General features: G+C 36.1%; 1 protein-coding gene across 4 annotated transcripts in view; it reads right to left on the bottom strand.

The window, feature by feature from the left end:
• Positions 1–20,241, bottom strand: part of FAM172A (family with sequence similarity 172 member A) — a 240,377-nt gene that overhangs the window by 112,350 nt on the left and 107,786 nt on the right. For all 4 annotated transcript variants that reach the window (XM_053931579.1, XM_053931578.1, XM_053931576.1 and 1 more), the window contains one exon: positions 13,411–13,629. In XM_053931579.1, the coding sequence (XP_053787554.1) occupies positions 13,411–13,629 (219 nt within the window). The remainder of the gene's footprint in view (positions 1–13,410; positions 13,630–20,241) is intronic.

Consider the following 20,241-nt stretch of genomic DNA (forward strand, 5'->3'; position numbering starts at 1 on the left):
AGTAAAGTGCAGGAAAGGAGATCAAAACCAAGAAAAAATCAAGCAAAATCAGTTACTCAGTGGCTCTTAATTATGACCTTCAGCAGTAAGTTAATTATTTTATTATTAAGAAAACAACGTAAGTAAACACAAATATGATATTTGTCTTTTTTAGTCTGGGCACAAGAACATTGCTGACTCACTGAGATGAAAAAGTTGCAGGAGAAGAAAATAAAAGGAGGAAGGAGGGTAATTAATCAGAGGAGGTTTTACTTAAGAAAAAAACCAACTGCTTTCCTTTTTACCCCTCTGACAGACTTCTTGATTTTTGTGTATATTCTCCCTTTTCCATATAATTTGCAGGGTTCCAGGCAAAGGAAGGCTGAATTTGAAGTAGCATGTTCTGGCGACTGGCTCTGAAATCCTGCATGGAGAAACTCCTCAGACCAAAGATATAATAACAATTCCTCAGATTAGTCCTATCTGCACAGCCATACCATAAGTATGGGCAAATACTTGTGCAGTTCACAAGAAAACCCCCATGCCAGGATGATCTAAGCATTATCTGACAATCTCTGCAGGTGGACTTACACATTCTAATTTAAGCTTGGCCAAAGATATTCCAGTTAGTAAAAATACTCAGACTGGGGCAGCTGCATTTCAATACTGTTACAGATACCTACATTTTACTTCTTTTTTACATTTCCTTGTACTTTTTTCTTTCCAAACTACTCAATCTCAGGGATCGAGATTCTGCCCACAATGTATTTCTGCCTATAACATAATGAACAAACACTGCCTTTTGTATGATCAAATTATGGGAACAAAAGAGTATTTCTTAAACAAACCATCAGATTATATCTTCACAGATATCCTCCTTAGCAGCCATATTTCTGGCAATTAACAGATTAATTGTGAGGGCTAGTAAACAAAAATGAATGCAATACTTTTATAAAAAGAACTATCTTCCCAAGACACAGAGAGATCATGCTGGTCATTTAAATGATTACATGCATTTTTCTCAACACTAAAAGCAATTCCTTTGGAAATGAATGCATTTGAATCATTCAAAGACTCCTAATGGAAATCATGCAGAACTGTTATTTTTCTATTTCCTATAGTACTTAAAAGCCTATTTTATTATCCTATTCTTTCAATCTGTTTATATGTTGTAATGAGAAAGAGACTTTTTTTTTTTTAAACCATGCTATTTCATGAAAAATACCATTTTTGTCAAAGAAAATGCAGCTTTCCCCACCACAGGAAACAACGAATCTACACAAACTTCAACAGATTTAAGTAAGGTAACAATTTAGTATTTTCATTAACAGCTATGGTTTCAGAACAAACCTCAACTGTAAAGTCTCTGCTACAGAGTTTATATCTTTTGTGCAAATTAAATGAAATAGAAGAGCTTTGCTTTGTACTGTTCCTTCATTTCTCCATCTCTATTTATTACACTCAAGAGCAGTTATTTAAGTGAAAGAAAGGTTTAACAGGCTCAAAGCTATTTGATTTCTCTTAATAAAGACGGCAAAGTGCTCAGTGCTTTAAGTAAACTGATATACTACTTAATGCAAAAGTTACAAAGATTTGACTAAGTGCCTTAATATGTAGAGGACTACAGTTAATTGTATTTGAAGTAACTGTCATTAGCTTATAATTATCTAAAGACAAACACAATCTGAAATTCAGATTTAAATCTTCTGTTGTTTCTCATTTGAATAAGTTGAAAACCTCTGTGTTTAGCTATTTAACCCTGAATTCTGCTTCCTCACTTTCCTATGCAGATGCACCTCTGTTATTTTTGTTTCACAATAACGTACCCTAGGAAATGATCTTTCATCCCACAGAGTTGCTGCACAACTCAGAACTTGCCTGTCGTACCTCTGTCTTGAACTCTGTGATTCCCTCGTGTTGATTATTTAATTAAAACAGGCTCTTTTCCACACAGATTAGCAAGGCCATTCACATTGCAGCAGTGGTGCATTGCTGTCGTCAAAGATCATTAGATATTAGATCAACAGCAATTTTCTTCTAACACATTGCAATTTTTTTTAACAACTCAAAACATCCAATTACATAACAGACAGCTTGGCTGTATTTTAAATTAGCACAGATGCTAAAGCCAGGAAATGTAATTCTCAGGATATCAGAACAAAAGGTTCAAAGTAAAAAAGAATTCTTATAAACCGTAAGATTATCAGGACTAGACTGTCACATTTGTGACCTTCCTGGCTTCTAGCTAATCTGACAATATTTCGCAGAGCATTGTTTCAAATCAATAACTAATTAACAAAGTACAAAAGAAGTTGTACTGTTTTTGAGCCTCCTTGTTAAAAAAGGCATTTTGGTTGCACATGGGCAGAAAGGTCATTTTTATGACATCTTCAGGATTCTTTCAACACTTTGCCACTGTCAGATTAAATTACTTTTAGCAATTAATTGTCATAAATTAAAACAGAAGCACATTTGTTACAGCAGGTTGTCATAATGACATAGTGAGCAATTGTTTTGATATGAATTTTTTCCACCGGCCCTCTATCATATCTTAATTTTTTTGGTTGACCTAACTGGAAAATTGGGAGCAATCTTGTAACTCAGGTGGCATAAGCCAAACATTGGAGGTCTTATTGAGATTATAGACTGAACAACAACAGAACAGAAATTCCAGAGATAACTGAAAATTCTGTGAATATGTATCTTATATAAGATATGTAATCTATGCCTATTTTGCTGTGTGGGATAAGAAAAACCCTCAAAAAATCACATGGATGCCACTTTTGTTACTGTTACAAACAGTCCTTGATGCCATGCTAATCCATTATTAGAAAACACCATTTGTCTGATGTATTTTAAGGCAAAGATTAAGTGCACTGAACACCTGCATCCTTATCCCATTCAAACGATTACTTAGTTTTGGAGACAAAGGCTTTTATTGAGATTTAATGAAAAAAAAATTCTGTTCTTTTAGTTCCTTTTTTTAAACTCCTCCGTATGTTGATGCCTATGTCCATCTTACAGATTAGTCCTATGACATTTATCATCTCAAATTTGCTAAAACCATTACATCAGGATGAAAAAAGACAACAATTCTAACAAAAGTTCCTTGGATAAACAGGAAAATAGAAGAAGGACAGACTCCATTCTGTGTTGGAGAAGAAAGAGATTGTGCAGAAGAATGGATCTGGGCAGCTGTAGGATCTGTCCTTCATGGTGCCAGCATTAAAGTTGTAACCCAAATAAGTCTCTGGGTAACTTGTCTCTAGTCCTGGTTGCCCTCTAGAAGCTGATTAACCAGATCTTCAGGCTAACTGAGACATTGGAAGAGCTCTGACAGCTCTTATAATGAGCAGCAGAGTACTGTTTAACAATTTATGTTTAACGTATTTTTCTATTTTTGTTGTTACCTCTATTAGAGCAAATGTTTCTATACAAATATATTCTAAACCTTAAATCTTGTTAAGTAATAAAGATGAAAATGAATGGTAGGGACTCACAGTGGCCAGGTACCAGGCATCTTGGAAATTCCTGTGATCATGTTCAGTGTATCCTAGTGCAATGACCCAAGCAGCATGGACTTGTTTGGAGGTCCAGCATTCATATAAAACTGGACAAAAGTTTCTTAAGTAATTTGTAACTCTTCATGAATATGGCCACAGGAGTAAGAGATGAAGAGAAGCAGCATTTATGTGCAGGGGCTTCAAAGCAACTAGTAGGCAATGCATAGGCCTGCAGCTAAGCTTTGGTTTCACCTTGAAAATAGCAGTCTAGACAAAGTCTTCTAATAAGTAGTTGTGCACAGGCTTAATTAAACCACTCTTCTCTAATACTTTAATAAAGTACAGACTTCTTAGTTCTGTCATGTCTGTCCATTTCTAAACATGCACTTTGCAAATGATCTATTTACATGTAACAGGGTGTTTTTACTCTGAAACTCAAGAACTGCTTTATGGTTGAAATTTAAATCTTGGGGACTCAAATTAGCAATGCAGACAAAATCCTCCTGAAAATATAACGAAGGAGAGGAAGTAGGAAGGATGTGGGCACTACTTGTATCCTCCCCATTATTCCAGAATGGTCATGCCTCTAACATCTGGACATCTGTGAAAAAACTCCTACTGCTGTTCTGGTTGAATGTCCTTCAGGCTAATTCGATATAATAATCTGTCTTGGGGAAATTCTTGAGCTCTGAAGAAATCATGAATATTTGCTCAACACCCCAGTGTTAAAAATGCCAAGAAATATCAGTGCTTGTCTGTAGGGGATTATATCTTTCAAGATGCATTTCTGTAGCAGTACTTGTGCAAGATCACATTGTTTTAACCATGCTGATCACTTGGTAAGCTTCTGGTCTAAATCACCTACCCTACTGTCCTATTGTGGATGGCCAACCACAACCTCAATAGTACTAAATGTTCTGAAACAGAAATTTGCCTCTCTTCACAATGTCCACAAAGTCTACTCATAGATCAAATACTTCTTTGAGGGCTGAGGTGAAACTTCATAATGTCAAATCATTGAACTACATCAGCTGTACAGAACATCTGAGGGTCACCTAGTCCAAAACTATGCTCAAAGCACTTTTAGCCAGGACTGGTCACAACAGCCATACGTCATACTTTCCAACGAAAGCAAGAAAGTGGGAGCTCTGTAGTTCTAGTGTCACCGAAGTGTAGAAACATATACTGTGAAAGCTCCCCAACCTTGATTCAAAGGCATTTGAGGGAGAGTGACTTTGTGCACACTCCAGAGAAGTCCTGAAGACAACTACAGCACTTTGGACGTGAAATAATTTATCTTACTTCCATGCCATAACATTATCTTTCCAACTTTTGTATGCTCTGTAGACTCACAGTACAAGTGAGGCAGTGGTCATTTTTTGCCATCTGTCTTTGATAGTCTAGTAAAGGTGAACTCTGCCTGGACACTTTATCTTTGGGTAGAAACAGCTTTATTCTTGGTGTTCTTAGAAAATGATGTCATAGTTATTTACCACCAGTGTAACAAAGTAACAATAATGTCTCAACTTCTGCTCCAGTGACAACACTGTTGGGCACCCACTAGAGAAAAATAAATTTATGCATCAAGCAAACTCTATAAGTCAGCTAGAGTAGCTCAGAACAGAAAGGAAAAGGAAATGGTAAAAGAACACAATGAACTAACAGCAAATAGCAGAAGAAAAGTATTAAGACAAGTGGTCTTAAATCAAATCAAATGCTGTTATTTTAAGATCTATCACAGCCATAATTCATTTGCTCACTTAAGGCAATGCATTCAGAATCTGCATGCAGTCAGAGCACCATGCAGCATCTGAAAGCTTGACATAACTCACTGAGGAGAACTTCACACAGTCTTCACTGGTAATGGATTTAAAGGTAATCAACAGTCATTAAACATAAGCCTACCTTTTTTTGGCAACCAGTGCAAGGGACACATGATAAATAACACAGTCCTGTCATCAAATGTGTTTGTTCATTTCTCAAACATGAAAAGCAGAGTAGGTAGAGAAGTAGGGAGATGTGCTACAAAATGGAATGTGTGAAGGCAGTGATGCGTTGAAGCCTAAGGTCACACCTAGAAATCTTTCAAAATTACTTAGTCAGCCTAAGCTTTGCTAAATTTCTTCATTACTTTATTTGATAAATTCAAAAGAATTCCTCAGCAAACCAGATCCCAAAGATATAAATATCTGTCATCTTAATGTCTACATGCAATTACAGCTTCTCTTTTCCCAGGTTAAGAACAGAGTGGTTGTGACACAGTTAAGTGGTAATTGCCCACTTTTAAAGGGCATAGGCTGAACTGGTAAGATCCATGAAATCAGATTATTCAGTTACACAGCAGGTGGAAAAGATAGGAGATAGGAATGAAGAAACATCCTGGAAAGAAACACCAGTGCAAAAGAGCACACTGCAGATGCTTATGGAGTACCAGCTGTATTGCCTGAACTAAATAAATTTTAAATTTCTTGCTGTATTATATAGCTGGATTCACTGATTAAATCTTTGCTTTTGGGAAAAAGAAAACTTTCCAGTCTCATGTATCCCATGTCTGTTATAGCCTGCATTAAGTCAGAGGCCATCTTATGCAGTTTAGAGGACACCAAACATGCAAGAATATGAGTAGTTTTTGTGTGCTTCGGTGTAGGTAGTGCCTGTTTGCACACACTTGCACATGTACTTGCATGATAGTTTTCTCATGCCATGTTTTTGCTAGAAGTACCCGACAAGAAGATTGCCAAGTGCTGCTTAAGAGCCCAGAAAATCCTTGGTCTCCTCAACACACACAACTCTTGATAATTCTAAATGCTCGCTTTACTTAGTATTCTCTACAAGCAGTGCCATCTATTGGGAAGACAAATAAAAACTCAAGTTTTACTTGAAAATATACAAAATATACCTCACTGGGTATTGACAAATTCATTCTTGCAAAGCACTGATCAAAAAGGACAGAGAAAGAGAATGAGAATCAACTGTTAAACAACAAAAGTGTAGAACAATGTGTCTGAACAGCATGCAGCCCATTCAGGGGAGAAAACCTGCTACCTACAACACTGACCACAAAAGACAAAAGCATTTTTGATCAGTTTAGAATCCACTTTTATCCAGAGAGATAGAGAAAAAAACAAGGATTCAGCTGAGAGAGGAATGGGAACATTTCTCAAAATTTAGATGAATTAATGGCTGGAGATAAATGGTAAAACAGACTAGGAATGAATTCTGCCTGGACACTATTGAAATAAAGTTAATGGCTCTGAAGTTGGTAAAACCTAATTCTAGGGGTGTGCTGATCTGATACAGAGTTCACTAAGGCATAGCAAGAACAAAAGGACAGTTCTTCTAAAGACTCACAATAAAGCATATTTCTCTGCCTGCAGAGTGATGGCAACAAGCTGATTAAAAAAGATCAACCTTGTTGTTCAAGATGTAAATAATTCAAAATAACATCACACAATATATAAATTCACAAAAAGTAAGGATTTTGGTTAGTAAAATCCTTAACTTGTAAGGATTTTAATAATGAATTAATTGATCAATTGCTATAATAGTTAATTTTTTCAAATTTCAGCCACTTATGAATTGCAGGGTAGAACCAGCATTTCTTCCTGGGCAGCTTATTCTACATTGTTCCATGCCTCTGTTTCCTCCACTATTTCTAGTCCCCTTGGCAGCTGTCACTGCTGCAGGCAGCCAGGCAGCCTACACAGGAACCACCAGATTTAACTTAATCCCAAAAGCTAACTTTTTCCCCCTTTCATATTTTTTCCTGAATTTACACTTTGTTTTCTGGAGCAGATGAGGTGAAAACATCCTTGAACTTACTGTGCATCCTGCACCCCAGTTCCCTGTCTGCTGACATTCAGTTCCTAGACTCCACAAATGTTTTTCTGATCTCCATGCAGTGCAGTACAGCCCTCATATCCTCCTCTCTAAAACACATAAATATTTCTAGAGGGATTCAGTGGGGTCGCTTGTCTCCAAAGAAAAGGGTTATTTTGCAGTAATGCCCTTCAGCTTAAGATATCTACAAATATGTATCTTAGAAATTAATTTTTATCACCTCTCACTATATCAAGTGTCATATGGCTGACCAAACCCCAAGAAAAAAACATGTGAGGAACTTTCAAGTTTTACAAAAAGGTATATGTTGCCACTTGAGCCCCTGCTAAACTTCTTCTGCCAATTTTACCAAACACACTGAAATCTTGTAGCAAAACATTCAACTGTGTGCAGAAGGTTAGATGCGAGTTTGTGGGCCTTAAGTTGGGTAGCTCTTTGGGCACTCCCCTGGCAAGGGAGACCCTCTAGGAGTAGTTTTGTGTTAGGAACGAGAGCTGTATTGGACTTTTTTGGTCTTTAGCTTCTGCTTATTATTATCTTATCAAAATTTAGTACACTGTCTGTGCCTAGACTTCGCATGTGTGAAAACAGCACAAAAATGGCTAATAACATTGTGTTGTAAGGTATTTTTAAGTCTAATAAAAAACTAAACTAAAACGAAACTAAACTAAACTAAACTGATGTTTAATTTTTTAAGACTGTATTAAGGGTTTGTTTTTTATAAGTTGGATTATTGTTTGTTTTGACTTTTTGAGGAACACTTAATGAAGTAAATGTAAAAAATTTTGATATGTATGTTTTGTTGTTCTACTTGTGTGTAGGGAGGTAAAGATTGTGTTTGAGAAACTGTTTACTGACATGGATATTTTTAAATTTTTTGAAGGATGGGTATTTTGTGATATTTTTTTGTGATTTTTTTTAACATTTTTATATATAATGTAATTTGGGATTACATCTGTTATCTCATCTTTATTTTGTTTTGACTTAGGAAGATTAAATATTATACAAAAATTTATCTTCACTGAGCTGAGAATTTCTAATTCTTGAGGTTCATGAGGAGCTTTAGGGAGAAATTTACTGTAAAAACTTAAAGCTTATCTGACCTTTTAGGAATGATGTGGTAGCCTAATTGCAGGTGCTAAATGTCATGGTAGATGTTTGGCTTCCAGCTGCTGGCCCAGGGTGGTGCAGGTCTTTAGTGGCACAGGTTCTGCAAGACCATATCTCTCAAGGTGTTCTTGGAGCACTCAAAAGTCACTGCACGTTTATGTTCAGCACTTGAACTGCAGTGCCTTCTCAACTCTGAATGCCCAGTGTCCAGCACTACACAGGGCAAGAACAACACCATGGTAGTTTCTAGGCAGCTCTCAGGAGCTTTTTACTATGAGCATTTGATTTTGCTGTTGCTTACAGGTGAAGGAGACTTCTCAAGAACATAAGGAAGTAACAGGCTTTAAAAGTGGGCAGAGTAAAATCATGTGGTATTTCAGATGTGTATATATAAAGTAACACTGGCTGTTGTAAAAGGGGAAACAAAACAGGCACTGTTTGTTGTAGAGGGGAAACAAAACAACAGCATGAGACTCTAGAGGCTGAAGTCCTGACACCCACGTTTGCCACAGACATTCCCTGTGCTGAACATGTCCCTTACCTCTCAAAAGCTGTTCGCCCAGAGCTTGTAATTTTGTCTCTGGTGGAATAAACAGCTTATTAGCTTTGTCTCAGCAGCAGGCTAATGTAGTCACACAGGCTTTGGACAAGAGCAGGTGTGCACCTTGCCGAGTCAGAGGGTAGGTCATTGGCCCAGAGATAGTCACAGGGTGAAGCTGACAGCTGGTGGGACTGTGGCTATGTTGGAAAACAGCTCAGTCCTCAGTGTGAAATAAATCCATGGCTCTGAAAGGTCATCCCACAAAAGCAGACACTCTGCCGTGACCTCCAATCAAGCTGCGCTTCATGTCAGCCACACCGAACAATGAGCAGAAATGGCACAACTGTGCTCGCATGCTTGCCAGGATTTCCTGTCTGCCAATGGTCACTGCTTACTTAACTGTGTATTAAAACAACTTTTACCATGCCTTTTACCAATTTTTCCTAGATACTGACACAAATTTTCCAGATGTATCAATTTTTAGTAAAACAGATTAACTGGTTGCACATGACCTTTTCCTACTTAATCTCTCACAGAAGATAGGAAAAATTATTTCTGAAAAGTATGCTACATTCAAAATTAATTTCATTAATATGCAGTTAACAGAAATGGCACTGCTATAGACTGTGCTATAGTAAAAATAATATTTGTAATAAGAATTATTCAAGCAGATAAACTCAGTGGGGAAAAAAAAGGACAAAATTCCTAGCATACAGACCTTGGAAAGGCTTATCCCTTTTGTTCACAAAACCTGACCCCATGAGTTGGTCTGATAAAAGTAATTCTTCCTACGTCTTCCTTGGTTGCCTCTGATATCCCTCAGCTGTTGGGGCAACAACATTATTGCAAATTACTATGAAATTATGCAATTTATACTTTTTTTACATAACATTTCAGAATCCACTTAGTATGCTTGTTTAAGTGGTGAATGCAGTTTAGAAGAGGGAAAACACTAATTACATTTTTAAGTATTTTCTAACATTGAAAAGACACTGTCAGTGTGAAAATCTGTAGGGAATGGGAGATGGCTGAGAATGGAAGGAATGATCGTGCCACATTTAAGCATGCATGATCTGTTTCCATAGAAAAAGGTTAGAGAGCAACATATTCTCAGTTTACTTCAGTAACAAATGAAGGCTGGCTAGGGTAGGAACTTTCTGGGGGGAAAGCATTAGCCCATATGTACAGAGCAGCCTCTGGTGGTCTAAGAAAAAATGGTAATGCTTATAACTAAGGATAGAAATATGTTTTTTAAAAGGATGTATGTACATATTTAGCTATTTTACTCAATCCTGCACTCAACACATTAAAAACCAGATGCTTTTAAAATGATCTTTCAATATGCTTGTTAAAATCTGAACAGTAAGAGTATTAAAATTCATATGCATTCATTAGCACATTATGTAAAAGTAAAATGCTTGTGTTTAATCATTCCATAAAAGTATTATAGTCAGTGCTGATTATCAAAAAGTTTTTTTCCTGGTTTGCATTGCTAAAATTGAAATAAAATTTACAAGAATGTTAAAGAATTGATGACATTTTCTGTCTTCACTTGTGAATTCAGTTGGCAGATGTTTTCAAGAACAAAAAAATCTGTCTTATTGCAAAACATATTAAGCAGGTTTTCCTGCCATAATGTTTGACATGATGTTTATTACCCAGACCAAATCAGTTCCTTTAACAAGCCATAATGTATGCCAGAAAGTACATTATTTCATAGTTAAGGAAACTTCCAGCATGAAATAGTAAGCACTTTGATCTTTCAAGAGCACTATGCTTAATGCATTACACACTGCCATAGTAGTTTTTATTTATACTCATTTTGTACAAAAATACAATGCAGTTTGATATTTTGTATTTTGAGATTCAGCTTTTACATATTCTTGAATTGCCCAGCTATTTTTTCCCTATGAAAATAAAGAAAATACTTAAACATAATTACCAAGGAAGAGTTCTAATTCTCTGGTTCTTTGAAAATCTAGCTGCACAAGTGGGAACATCAACCAGACAGCTTTAATTTGTTCAAATGGCATTTCCTCATTAGATCACAACAGATCTCAGTGACCTTATGAGAACATAACTGAGGATATTTATTCCTTCTGCTTAACAGTCCGAAACAATTTCTCCAGCATATTTGACACAACCATGTTTTTCCTTCCATGCTAGATAAGTGAAAGCCTTCCTGTGAGGAAGTTTTTTATCCAGTCTATCCATACCTTTTCCTACTTGGCAAAGTTGACATAAGGCTTGTTCAGGTTTTTCAAAACTCTTTGATGAGATCATTACAAATCATATCCCATCCTTAAATATCTCTGTTGAGTGATGGCATGTTTTATTTTAAGAGCCTAGCAAGTCAAATGTATGCTATACTATACAGATTGTATCTGAATTGCCTTTTGAGATCATCCCAAACCAGCACCAACACATCAGCCTGTGGAGGCAAGTCCCTGGGTGAAGGCAGAGAGCAATCCTATGGACTCAAGCATGGGGGGCAAGAAAATGGCAAATATGGCATTGAACCTCTTGCAACCACCTAGAGACTTAGCAGTTCTGACCAACAGAGTAAATGTAACCCTACTGATGGTCCAGTTTTGTTTCAGAAATTGATAAGCAAGGAAATCACATTGATTTGTCCTGCAATACAATAAAGCAGACATATTTTTCTTTCTGTTTCAAAAAACCATCTGTACTGAAGTCTACTAATAAAAAAACCCCAAAATAATAATTTCAGAATACAACACCAAGCTCATCAGAAAACCCAATTTCAGTTTATTGGTCTGGGGAAGGAGACCACCATCCACACTTTCACTAAAAACTTTCACTAAAACATATACTACTTGCCCCGATTTGAAGAAAATCAAATAAAGCAAACATCAACAGTCATATTTAAGGCATGGAGCTGTGCAGAAAGGAAAATGGGATGGAACAATATATTTTATATTTCGGGGGGGGAGGGGTGGGGGGGGGGTCAAAACTCCTGAAACCAAATTTCACGCCTCATGAGGCAAGAGTCATGAGAAGGTAGAATTGCTAAAAAGGTTATGAAAAAAAGGTTCACTTTCAACAAGGGAACACTGAACCTGTATGCTGACTAGACCTCTTTTCAGACAAAACAGCAGCACTGTCCATTGGATTCTCATGAACCTTAAGTTAAAACTAGTGCCCCTCTTAAGAAGGAGGGTTTGGCTAGTGGGTAGAATAACATCTTATAAAACAGCTGCAAACAGAAAACACAGTGCCTTGTTTGTGGCTTTGAATATATATATGCATTCCTTTGTTTCCCATACTCAGGTATTTTTCAAAAGACAGTAAATATTTATGACATTAGCGACAATCTTGTATCCAAGTTACTAACCTTTTAACTAGCCAGCACAGTTATATTTCTTCTCCAAAAATTTTTATGCTAAAAAAAAATTAGCAGAGGCATATTAAAATTTAAGATGATTCTAACATGTATCTTACTGGATTTTTCTCTGTTTCTCACCACAATGACATACATTTTTATTGTTTTACCTTCACTGTGGAGTTTCTGATGTGTTTTACTGTTGAATGAAAATGTTAACTTTCATAATAAGGGTTTTGGAAATTGTATGACTCAGTTTGGAATGTATAATGCATAGTATGTACATGAATCAGAATGCGCCAATGTGCAAGTAATATTGTTTGTGCCCCCTGCAGAATTAGAAATCCTTGGGTAGCACTGTTGTAATAATCCCATGCTGGTAGCATTACAAAGTGCAAAGGTTCACTGAGTCAGAAAAGGGCAAGAGACAGAGTTTCTTCATCATACCGTTCTCAAATTATTCTAGCTTAAATATTTATTAATGTATTAGCAAGTTTCCTCCTTTAAATGCCTTCAAAAGTTTAGCTCAAAATGGATGGCTGCTCATATAAAAACAATACATTACAGGGTAAATTTGCTACCACACAAGATGAACACTGCTATTTTCCACAATACGTTATTGATTTGGCAGGTGATAAAAACTATCAGGCTCTAACTACTGCTTACCATGTAATGCATACACGTCATGTATGCATTCATAATACAATAAATGCATACATGACATGTGAAGGTAGTATGTTGCCTAAGCTTCACTACAAAGTCTTTCTTATGAATACCTCTGTTTATAAAATGGTTTTTAGAAAGTCTTTCTTAAATAATTTCTTTCTTGATGACACCAGTGAGTTCCTCTGGGGTTTATTTGAAGTTTCCCTTTGAAATTAGAAAGAAATTTTCTAACACTTACAAAACATCATGATTAATAAATAACCAAAAATACTAACAGAATAAAGCGTCAGGAACTCTGTATAAACTCTTGAATGCCATCTCAGTAATGTATTTGTTCTTAACGAAGCATGCTATTTATTAGCCAATATAGGCAGTAAACATACGTATGCATCAATAAAGAAAGGTAAACAAAACCAAAATAAACTTACTCTAATATAGATCTGCATAGTTTCTTTTTCTTTTTGTGGATTTCGATACTTTTCATAGAAGTCACGTCGCTTCTTTGTTTCCTTCTGGATTTTATCTTTTCTTTCTCTCTTTTCTGCAGGTTCATCTGAGATATCAGAAGACAGCTGTATTTGGGCTTTTGTCTTCTCAACTTCAATATAGTTCTCATTGGGATTCAGAACTATTACACCATAGCCTTCCTGTTTTAAAAGAAAGTCACACACACACACACACACACACAAACAAGAAGAAATGTGAAAAGGGGAATTTAATGCTTGAAAATGCTTTGCATTTACTTTAATGGTCTTTAGAACTTTTTTATTTATTTCAGCAACTTCACACATCATTTATAGAAGGGTTTTTACGAATATTCTGTCATTAAAGGGATATTGATGTGTGAATATGTATCAGTGCATGTACTTATGCTGATAACACATCCCTCAGTCAGAAAAGTTGCCTGTTTTACCTTTAAAATAATTTAATATATTGTTTTATTCATAAGCACTTTATATGACTTTTTCAGAAAACAATACAGGAACTGAAAGCAAAATGTTGCTTTAAGAACTCTACACAATAATGAATAAAAAGCTTTATGCCCAGTAAAAACCTTTAAAATAAAAAGGATTGAGAGATTTTATATATAAAGATAGATACATTAAAGAAAGCATGTGAAAATTATTCACCACATTTTAAAACAGTAAAATCTTTTGTCTAGCTGACAGTAAGCATACCATGCAGAGGCAAATAGCAGTGGTAACAATTAATCAATACCAAAACTGATTCAGTGGTGTTGCTTACAAGTCAATTCCTTATGGTGGGTCAGCCTTTTTAGTGCATCTTTAAATCTGCTGTAAAAGTTCACTGGGATTATATTGTATATTTAACAAATGCAGAGCAAATTTGTGACCTGCAGGATGCTTTTGAACAGATAAGGTACATTTTTTTGCCTCAGGGAATGAGCTGGTTGGAAAAAAAAATTATGAATGAGAAATAAATCTTGAATAAATCAGCCAATCAAATGTTATGATTTTTAAATGATGGAAAATCACAAAAAATTAATAATATTTATGGAAGATATAATTGCAAAGGGAAGGGAGAAAAGATAAGCATGTGCATTTAACAGATGTGTCCCTAAAGTTGACATGAGTTCCCAATCAAAATCAAGCTATCCTTTAGAAGTAAATTTTAATAAAGACTTACTTTTCAGAAACATCTATATTAATTATCTAATGGAACAGCTTTATTCCAGCTTCTCACTCGGTGCTTCATTTTGCACACGGTCCTGGCATGAGGATCAAAAGAGGTTCCCCATACCTAGCTGCCCAGAGCAAACCAAGTCCACCCCAACAAAAGATACTTCATTTGGGCTTGCTTTATTCTAATCTGTAGAGCCATTCACAAACCGTGTAGTTCATTGTGGCCACTGTCAGGTAGACAGACTGTCACTCACTGATTTTCTACAGTTGGACACACTTGACTAGCTATCAAAATCACATCCAAAGGGAGTTCCTACCCCTTATCCTTGTGCCCTTCTCCAACGTCTGTTGGAGCTTCTCTTCCCACCAAAAACCAAGTTAAAGGGCACAGTTGCACTCTGCTAAAGAGGGTGAAATAGAGGCATTCAGGATACTACCTCTGGCATAAGTGATGTAGTCAAAAAAGGTCACAACAGGCCAAAGAGAAACTTGTCTCCTTGTTAGATGCAGCACCATAAGGGGTCTCCTGTCACATGATTGCCCTGCCCTGCCTGACATGAATTCAACTGGGATAAATATAAACAAACAGGCAAAAATATAAATAAATAATAGGGAAAGGGTGAAAGAAAACAGAAAGTGAAAGACAAATTTTAAAATCTATCCACACCATGCCTGGCTATATTAATGCACAATGCTGTACTGTAAGCACATGAATTTTACAGCTTGGAAAATTTCAAAGCCCAAACTTCATCACGGAGAAGAATGCAGCTTACAAACCTTCCTAAACTGCACATCTCAGATGAAAGGATAGTTTTTGAGCCTGCTACTGATGGAGTTTTTGCAGTACTTGCAGGCTAGTAGTTTTGGGGTTCTTCATCTTCTTGACCTGCTGGTTTTGAGCAGAGATGTTCTGTATATTGATTTGTTTTGTTTTCTACGCAATGCAAAATGCAAAATTCATGTCTTCACTACCAATCTAGAAGTTTGAAACTCCATGCATTTCAACCTGATCACAAAACAGTCACAAAAATCATCAGAGAAGTGGAATTTGTCTAAGTTATTGATCATGTATCTTAAAATTACATTACTCATTTGTCCCATTTTATGAGGACACAATGTCAATTTTTCACGTCGACATCAACAGATGAAATATGATTCTATTTTTAAATTCACTATTTTATAAATTAAAGGATTTTTATTAAATATATTTTAAGCAGTGTAACATGACTCCCTTTACATTTTTTCACAATATCTCCCAAATAGCAGGCCTCTCCTGACAGTAGAATTAAAGTAATTAAGTAGTAACTAAACTATGATTTTTTTCCCCCCTTCTATTATGGGAAAGCCTAAGTCTTTCACTTTGGAAAATAATCTCTTTTTGGACTGTTTTGCTTACATGATACGGTGTATCTCCCTTTCCCTTGTACTACTGCATTCTAAATTTCAAGAAGAAAACAATAGCACCAGAAAGAAGATTTGAGAATAACACATAAAAATCAATATAGAAAACCAAAATTACTGGTAAAATATAGCCAATTACAACCTCTCTCATTCAGCCTTTATCTGAGCATTTTCTACTGAAAAGAAATACTCTGCTCCAAATAACATCAGTGTAAACAATATGGCTTTTACCTTCAATTAATTAAAAAAAAATGTAATTTATGTGGGCGTAACTATTAAAGTTCAGTGCAATCAGAAAATGAAAACAAAGCCGGACCTCTAATGTAGTGAATTTGAGAAGCACGCAAGTCAATGCAAACTTTAGAACACAAGACCACTAATATCTTAAAAAAGGCCTTTAGCAAAATTTAATACCAGACAAGATGCATAACTGTTAACACAGACAAAAATCACTTTCATTAAAAAGCATCTATTAAAATGAGAGTCCTCTTTGGAAACACCTATTTGCATGCAGGATTGTATCGTTTTTTCACCATATAGAGTCCTTCATACTGGCAAGTATTAAATGTGTTATTACTATGTATTACTTTGTTATTGTTAAATCAGTGTGACTAAAAATACCAATTTCAGCCATGATGACCTTACATCATTATTAAAACATAGTGACCTATGACTTAAGTACCAATCATCTAGGAGGGTTTCTAAATCTTGCCACATCCAGTGGTATTAGGTGGTATGCAAACATTAGGTAATAATACTAGTTTTCAACATAGTAACAGTACTTTTCAATGTAATAGTTTTCTCCTGTGTGACGAGTGTGCACAGAGAAACCACTCTCAAAGGAGTTTTTTCACAGTAAAAACTTAAGCTTTAAGGACACTAACCCCTCATCCTCATCAATCTTCACCCATCATTGTACCTGTGGCAAAACCTTATAATTATGCAGACACTGACAAATGGAACTCCAGCCTCTAATCTACAAAATTAAAGTTTCTGTCTCAGACTAAAGCACCTGATTAACATCTCTTCCCCTTACCTGGTAATGCTTCAAGGTAAGTAAAATTTAATCTGCACTAACTCCTACCATTCTCCAGGTTGCTGCTCCTGGAAGTTGAGGATTGTGATGATGGAAATGAAAAGCAGGCTAAGTCAAGAGTTGGAAAGAATCAGGAACCTCAGTTACAATACGTATACTACTAAGAACAATGTAGAAGGGCCTTTTCCATTGTAATGGAAACATGAGCCAGAAATGGGACAGTTCTGTCTCTTACTGGAAGTTCAAGGGGGGTAAGATTAAAAAAAAAAGAACCTCAAAAAATCTGACATAAATTTCAAATTGTTTGAAATCTCACCTGCCTGGCACATGAGTAATGAGCTGAAACCATTCAGATCTGCATATTAATCCACCAGGGTGGGACACAATATGTGACAAGAGAAGTAAGAGTTTGACCCATGTAACTATCTTTTTGGACTGTGAGAGAGGATTTCAAAGACATCATTTTCCTATGCGTGATCAACCTGAATTTTTAAGTTCAGGTTTCTATTTGGACTGTTGGCAGCAAGACCAGAACTAATTCCTTGGGGAAATGCAACTCAAAGCATCTGTTCTTAAACCTGCCTGTGGTTAAAACAGACACAGCAATGTCCATTCATTTTTCTGAAAGAAGTATGCTCTGTTCATTTCCCATCTTTACTGTGAGAAGGGTACATCTATGTCACTATTGCGACACTGTAGGTGCAACAGCAAGATGAGGTCATGACAACCAATCAGAAGTCACTAGTGAAGCGTTAAAGTAAACATAGCTGTTGGAGATGCAGCTCAGCTTGAAAAATGCCCCCTCCATTATTTGAGCAATTTTCTCAAGACGTGACCTGTGACTGAAACGCCTGAAATGTCAGTTGATTCCGCTTTCTGTTTCCACCCAATGTACATTTTGGCAACTGCACCCTGCTAACACTGTGATATTTCCATCCCAGATATACCTCAGCCATCTGAATTCCAGCACTGTGTCCAAGTGTGTAAAAATACCATGCTTTTGCCAAACACACATTGTCCCGCTAAGTTCCAAACTTAAAACAGCTCATCAGGTTAGGCAGGAAAAGAAAACGTACCACAAAAAGATTTTAGAGGACCACCTGTTGTCTATTATTTTTACATAGCACTTACTCATAAATCATAACACAGGGTAATTAATCAAGCTGTCAAAGAGAAGGTCAAAGGTTATGTGGGCAAGTCAGAAGGTCATGCATGGGCTGATAGAGGTCAGGGTCACACTGCATTCCTCATTATCAAGTTGGGATGAGAGACGGCCCAAGCAAACAAAAGTGAAAGCAGATGGAGAACAGAGTAGATAAAAAAAAGGAGAATATTTCACAAACAAAAAGAAGTGGAAGAATGTGCGTTACCTTCAAACAAGGAGGAGAACGGAGCAGAAATACACTGAGATGTTCTCAAAAGACTGCACATAATACAAAGAAACTACAGTTTGATTATTTAAATAAATTTATTATAATTTTCTATGCACTTTTTTTGCAAATACTGAGCAACGCCACAAAAAGTGCATGGTAGTTTTGATTACATTTCACATCTGAAGTCAGTATTTTCAAGGTAAATTAGATAAAAGGAACTTATTACTGTGACTAATGCAGATGGATATGTAAAACTGCTTCTAAATGCTTAAATTTATTCCTTTTTACAGCTACAACCAATAGATGCTCAATAAAGAAGTTATAACCTGCTTGAATGATGTATAAAGAACTGTACATTCATATACACAGATCTTTAAATACACAAAGCATAATAAAAGTCTTTCTAGAAGGCACAGCAGTTATAAAATATTCTATCATTACACTGACCTGAATTAGATGCAAAATACTGTACAAAATTAGCTGTCACCCTTTCCTCAAAATCTTTGTTAATCTCATTTTGAATGTTTGCAGCTTTATCAACACATGCATCAATGTCAGCTCCTTGGTTACTGAACCGCTGTACTTGGAAGAAGATATAATTAAAATGTTTTGGCACAGAAGAGGTGAAATTGTATCTTTTCCTGGTCCCTGAGGAGTCTGTAAGACATGTAGGATATATTGACAAACATACACCCTCGTCTAGAGTCCTGACATCCCAGGTCATCCAGCTGCTATTTATTTCAAAACATTCATTTTATACTTACCCAAACTGCCACCTGCTGTGTAACTAACTTTTAATGGATATTGGAGTTACAGGAACAATCAACTCTCCATTTCCTCTCCGTTACTGCCTTCTACCTCGACACTGCATTATGTCCAAATACATTTGCCTGCAGAACTGTACTTATCTTATTTCACAATCTTTATGCTGGAAATTATTAAATATGTCACGACTATGTCTTACTTTACTATTTGTTAATTTGGTGCTAGTGCACCTATACAAAACAAATCAATGTTCAAGGCTAAAAAAACCTACCAGAAAAGCTGTTCCCATATTTTGAGTTTACTGTTGAACAGTTTTGAAAAGAATTAATGTTTTACATCTCTTTATAATTAGCAATCCAAATATATCTCTGTGTTAGATCTGCAACCCTGTTTTATGCTGTTTGTTCACAAGGTCAAAACGGAATAAAAATTTCCATGAACTAAAAGGATTTTTGCATTCACAGTTGTTTACGGTATTCTTTATAGGAAACTTGCATGCCTTTACAAGCACTAGTTTCTCTAGGATTTGCAGCAGAAAATTATTTCTCATGGCAAGCGAGACACAAGAAACTATACTATAGCATTAATTTAATTCTGTGAATTAACAGAAAGAACAATGCTTATGTTCAACTACTGCTTCAAACATTGTTTAATAAACATCAGACCCACCCCCCTTCTCCCTGATGTGAGATTTGGGCTATTTGTAGAAATCACTGGAAACTGAATGGAAATGAATCCACCCCAGCCATGCAGGCAGGATACTGGACTGCAAATAATCTGTCCACAAAAACTGCCCAGGCTGTAAAACCAGATTCTGCTTTTCTTCACTAAGTGCAAACAGCTTTGGGGCCCATACAACTTGTGAAAGAATGAACCCACCAGTTTGCCCTCAAGATACCCTACAGGAACCCCATCTGTAATTAAAGTCTGTACTCCAGAAGTTCATCCTCTCCTCTACTGCCTTAAAAAACTATTTTAAACTCTTTTCCAACAAAAATTTCAAATGCTTCAGAGAGGTACAAGAAAGAAGAACTAAGATTT

The sequence above is a fragment of the Vidua chalybeata genome, chromosome Z (assembly GCF_026979565.1).
Source record: "Vidua chalybeata isolate OUT-0048 chromosome Z, bVidCha1 merged haplotype, whole genome shotgun sequence".
In the NCBI taxonomy this organism is placed as follows: domain Eukaryota; kingdom Metazoa; phylum Chordata; class Aves; order Passeriformes; family Viduidae; genus Vidua; species Vidua chalybeata.